General features: G+C 56.9%; 1 protein-coding gene across 1 annotated transcript; it reads right to left on the reverse strand.

Moving 5' to 3' along the window:
- NMRAL1 (NmrA like redox sensor 1) lies at window positions 1–4,530 on the reverse strand. The gene is made up of 5 exons (XM_035339905.1): window positions 4,348–4,530; window positions 4,023–4,261; window positions 3,040–3,289; window positions 2,607–2,797; window positions 1–1,802 (listed from the first exon to the last, which is right to left on the reverse strand). The coding sequence occupies exons 1-5, from the start codon at window positions 4,385–4,387 to the stop codon at window positions 1,632–1,634; spliced, it is 891 nt and encodes a 296-aa protein (XP_035195796.1). The 5' UTR covers window positions 4,388–4,530; the 3' UTR covers window positions 1–1,631.
- Window positions 4,531–5,004: the final 474 nt, after the last annotated feature.

Below are 5,004 nucleotides of genomic sequence, written 5' to 3' on the forward strand. Positions count from 1 at the left end.
TGGTTTAAAAAAAAAAAAAGTTGAAAAATTATTTAGAATCCAAACCAGTGGAAATGTGAAAATAAAGAATTGTCCTTCCAGCACAGAGTGGAGCAGTCTGCTGTATGGAGCCCGAGATGGCTGCTGTTCACTCAGGTGCCCCTCTGAATGCTAGACGTGCGTGGTGAACTTGGCACTGCTTATCTTCTCCTAGGAGACTCGGTGTGTCTGTGGCCTTTAAGCCCGTCTTCACAACAGTCTCCCGTGCCCTTCTAGCTGCCCTGCATCGCGCTCGCAGCAGGATGTCTCCCCTTCGCTGGGACTTGTCCGAGCCCAGCTGCCCCGGCTTCCTCAGCGGCCTTGGGGTTTCTTAGTCCTGCTGATTTCCTGCACGAAGCGCAGAGATGGGATCTGCGCTTTGCCTCAGGTTTCCTCCCCCTCCTCAATCACCTGAAGTTACCCCGGAGATGCTGTTGCTTCTGAGCTGGTACAAGTTTATCACCAAGCCCTTTGCCAGTTTGGACAAACTATTTTATTGTTAGTGCAACACCCATAGCATAACCGATTGGTCAGAGTCATTGTTCTACATGTGTGAGAATGCAAGTGAAGCGGATCACTCCTTCCAGGAGGAGCCGAGCTCTTGCAGTGAGTATTTTCATGGTTACCGTTGCCCGCTGTTGTTAGCTATACCGTGCAGGTACCATCAGCCCACGCACTAATCAACCAGCTAAACGAGAACATGGCGTAGTCCTGCCCTTCTTCATTTGCAGAAATAAAGCACGCGTTGCCTCCTGATTAAATTGCCTGTAAAGTGATTCTGTATCCATGTAAATAAGATTGATAAAGATATTTAACACGTGCTGTGCCTCGCTGCCTCGTCTGCTCTTCCCCCATCCTGCCTCTGTGGGTTTGTCTTCGCTCCCTTCCCTGCCCCAGTGACGGGCAAGGAACGAAGGGCGGCTCTGGGAGGGGGGCGCAGGGCTGGGTGCCGGAGTCGTGCCCACAGCTGACTTCAAGCAGGAAGCCAGCCGTGGCCCAGAGCTCACCCAAACAAGTACCTTCAGGGGAGGGTGAGGGAAAAAGCTTTAACAAGCCTTAAATCCGAAGGCTGGGCAATTGTGAAAGTTATACTCAGCTAATGAGGGCAGTGTTTGAAATTAGCCCTGGGAGCCCAATGGCCAGGCTGCAGCTGCTGGCTTGAGGAACTGAGCTCTCACCCCTCGGGGCTGTCAGCACCAGGCTGTGTCTCCACAGACACGCGGCCAGGCCTGCCGGCTTACCTGCGATGCCTGAACGTGGTCCAAGGAGAAACCCCCGCCTGCCCCAGTGCTGCTTTGGGGCACTGCTGTGGGTACCTGGCGTGGGCACCGCGCTGCTGGGAGCTGAGTGCACGACATGCGGTGTGCTCGGAGCTGCCTAGGAAAGCGTGCGATCCTGAGAAACCAACCCCACGGATGTAAAAACACCCAGAATCACTGAACACCTCCCTAAAGACAGCGTGCAAGGCAGTTACAGTCGCAGCCCAGCCAGCACGCTGCTCCTGCACGTGCTCCTGGAGGTCAGCTGCACCCAGGCACGAGCAGAAAGCTGCGTGGCTCACGGCCTCGGCCAGGTCCCGCTACCTGCTGCAAATGCTCGGGTGGAAGGAAAGGTCAGAGAGCAGCTTTGTTGTCTGCCAGCCACTGATGGAAGGTGCGGGCCTTGGGGTTGAGTTTCATCGTCAGCTCCACGTTGCGGTCTGGCCTCAGGGCATAGAAACGGAACATGGCAGCCAGCTCCTTCGCCCCCGGGAAGCCGAGTTTCTCATACTCCTCTGGTGAGATCTGCAGAGAGGATCAAGGAAAAGCACCGTCCTCACAGGGAAAAAGCCGTAGGGCATTTCTCTTACACCATGCAGGGAGGCTGAAGAGGGCTGCATTATAGCAGCATGCTGCATTACTTTCCACAGGTGAGGGAGATCTGCTGCTCAGTGAGTCCATTGGGTAGGGTCCACGAGTCCTCCCCAGCCCAGCCTTCAGCGCGAGGAAGGTGTGCGTAGGGGGACATCACACCGCAGATGCTCAGGAGCTTGTTCTGCATCCGTCCCGACGCAGCTGCCTCCCAGATCCACAGCCACATGGCAGGGCAGTGTCACTGAGCGCCCTGAGGTCCCATCTGGCAGGGAACAGCCCAGGCTGTTCGGGGCCGGCACCCAGCCAGGCTGAAGCTCAGACACGCCACGCACACGTCCCAGCAGCCGAGGCCCAGGGCAGGCACCAGGAGCCTTTCCCTGCCCCGAGGCACAGCCGTGGCTGAGGGGCTCTGGAAACACCTGGAGGGGTCTGGGAGAGCTCTGGGGCAGCCCAAGCAGCCCGGGCTGCCACCAGGTACCACAGGAGCTGCTGTCCCTGCCTGAAGCAAGGTGTGGGGCACTGCTTCTGCACTGTGCTGAAGGCCTGGGAAGAACAAGTCTGCTTGCCTATCCCTGGCAGAGAAGCTACAGCGAGCATCAGTGGTGCTTTGTTTCTGCTCAGAGGTGCTTTGTTCTCAGAGCAGAGAGCTGCTGCAGCCCCCGTTTGTTGTCCCAGACGGGACCCAGCTTCCCACCCCACTCAGCAGCATCAAACACACCCAGGGGTGCTTCCTACCTTGGAGGCTTCCACGGTCTTGCCCGTCTGCTGGGAGAAGGCAGCGGCGTACTCTGCCACGGTGAGCTTGCCAGTGCTGAGCCCGATCACTCGGCCTATGTACTCCTCTGGGGACTTCAGCAGGCTCAGCACAACGGGGCCCAAGTCCTCCACTGCCATCCCATCCATGGGGGTGTCCCCCATGGGCAGCGCTGCAAGGGAGAGAGCGATCCCAGTCAGAGCGCAGCCCTGCGCAGGAGCCCAGCTCCCCCGATGCACAGCTGCAGTTTTTGACACCCAACACGAGGTGTGGAAAAACCAGGATCTTTTGAGCCTCTACGTTCTGAGCTGTGGAGAAGCCCGCAGAGGGGATGGTTCCTCCAGCCCAGGGACTTAGCACTGAGCGGACAAGAAGTTGGGACAGCGAGCTGCAGAGCGAGAGACCCCGTCTTACCCAGGACAAACGCATCTCCTTGTGGGGCCTTCTCAGGTCTGAAGCAAGAAAGAAAATTCTCGAAGTAGCACGGCATTCGGATAACTGTGGTGGGAACGCCGATGGCCTGGAAGTACTCCTCCACCACACCTTTGCCATCGAAGTGGGGCACCTCGAGGCAGCCTCCTGTCAGCTGCTTGACGTTCTCCAGGCCGCTGTACACCACGTGGCGCAAACCCAGGCGCTTCGACAGATCAGCGAGCCGCTTCCCCTGCGTGAAGAGCGACACGAAGAGAAGCATGGCTCCCATGGGGCACACGCAAGCTTTCATCCCCACACCCCCCATTCCCCTTCGTTCCACTGGGCGGACAGGCAGCATCCAACACACCAGGGGACAAGCTCCACACACCTCGTGCTCTGAGCCCTCAGCTGGACCGGGGCTGAGCAGACCCAGCAGTGTGAGCTGGCCAGGTGGAGCAGTCCGCTTATACATCCTACTTTAAAGGCTCACAACCCCTCCAGCTCCTCCGCCAAGTGCACAAACCCCAGCCCTAAGCACCTACCAGGGATCTACCCCAGCAGATCTCACCTTTTGAAGCCATCAGCCTCCCCTGGGGTGAACTCCTCCCGCAGGGGAAGGTCCCGGGATTTCTGATGCTGCAACGCGCTTTGGCCCCACAGCTGCACGTGCAGCGGAGCGCAGGCAGCCACAGCCCTGGCTCCCCCCTGGGAAGGCTCTGCGGGGCCGTCAGCCCACCCCTGCCTCTGAGGGCCCTCCACCGCCCCGACTCTCAGGGCATCTAACCGTGTGACAACGTGGGCGCAGGGAACGAGTTCTGGCTTAGCAAGAACCGGGACCCGATTCACTTGCAAAGCCCGGTGACTGCTGCGGACTGGGTGCCTGAGCCAGCGGGGCTGCAGGAAGAGCTCTGAGAGCACCCGCGCCCTGCTGCCACACGGCTGTACCCCCACGAGGCGCGGGGCCCGGGACGGCAAGGCGCTACCTGCTCCACTTCCCTCTCCTGGCTGCAGTGCTCCCAGAAGTCGGTGACCACGAAGGCTCCGTAGGCGCCCGCCAAGGCCGGCTCCAGCGTCCGCCCGTCGTCCAGGTCCGCCGCCACCACGCGGGCCCCCAGCCGCCTCAGCTGCACGGCCGCCCTGCTGCCGGGGCTCCGCGTCACGGCGCGGACCTCCCCGCTGCCCTCGGCCAGCAGGGCCCGGGCCACCGAGCCGCCCTGAGCCCCTGCGGCGGGGGGTGACACGGGGCCGTGAGCCAGGGGCCGCCGGGTCGAGCCCCCGGCCCCCGGCCCGCCCCGGGCCCTCGCTCACCGGTGGCCCCGAACACGACGAGCGGCCCCCGGCCCGCCATGGCCTCACCTCAGGCACCTCGGCTGTGCTCGGCTCCGCCCGGCTGCCTTCGGCTCTTCTCGGCTCCGCTCGGCTGCCTTCGGCTCCGCTCGGCTACTTTCGGCTCGGCTCCTTTGGGCTCTGCTCTTCTGGGAGCATTATTTCCTATTATTATTATTATTAATGCTATTATTGCTATCATTATCATTGTTATTATTAATTATTAATAATTATTATTAATCGTTATTATTTCATTTTAATGCCGCATTCTTTTCTGACTGATGTGAGGTTTCTGCAAAGTTCATCGCTCCCCACCTCCTTGTGCTGGGACAATGGACACGGATATATTAATATAATATATAATATTATAATATATAATATAGCATATAATATATTATCTAATATATAATAATACACTATATTAATATAAATAAATTATCGTATTAATGTATTAATGTAATATTTTGATATATTCTATTAATATGTGTTAAATAAATTAATGTATTAATTATATAAGTGTATATTCATTTAATTTATGTATATTAATATATATCAATATATCAATATATCAATATATATTGATATATATATATCAATATTGATATATATATATCAATATATATTGATATATATGGGTTC

The sequence above is a fragment of the Oxyura jamaicensis genome, chromosome 14 (genome assembly GCF_011077185.1).
Source record: "Oxyura jamaicensis isolate SHBP4307 breed ruddy duck chromosome 14, BPBGC_Ojam_1.0, whole genome shotgun sequence".
Taxonomy (NCBI): Eukaryota; Metazoa; Chordata; class Aves; order Anseriformes; family Anatidae; genus Oxyura; species Oxyura jamaicensis.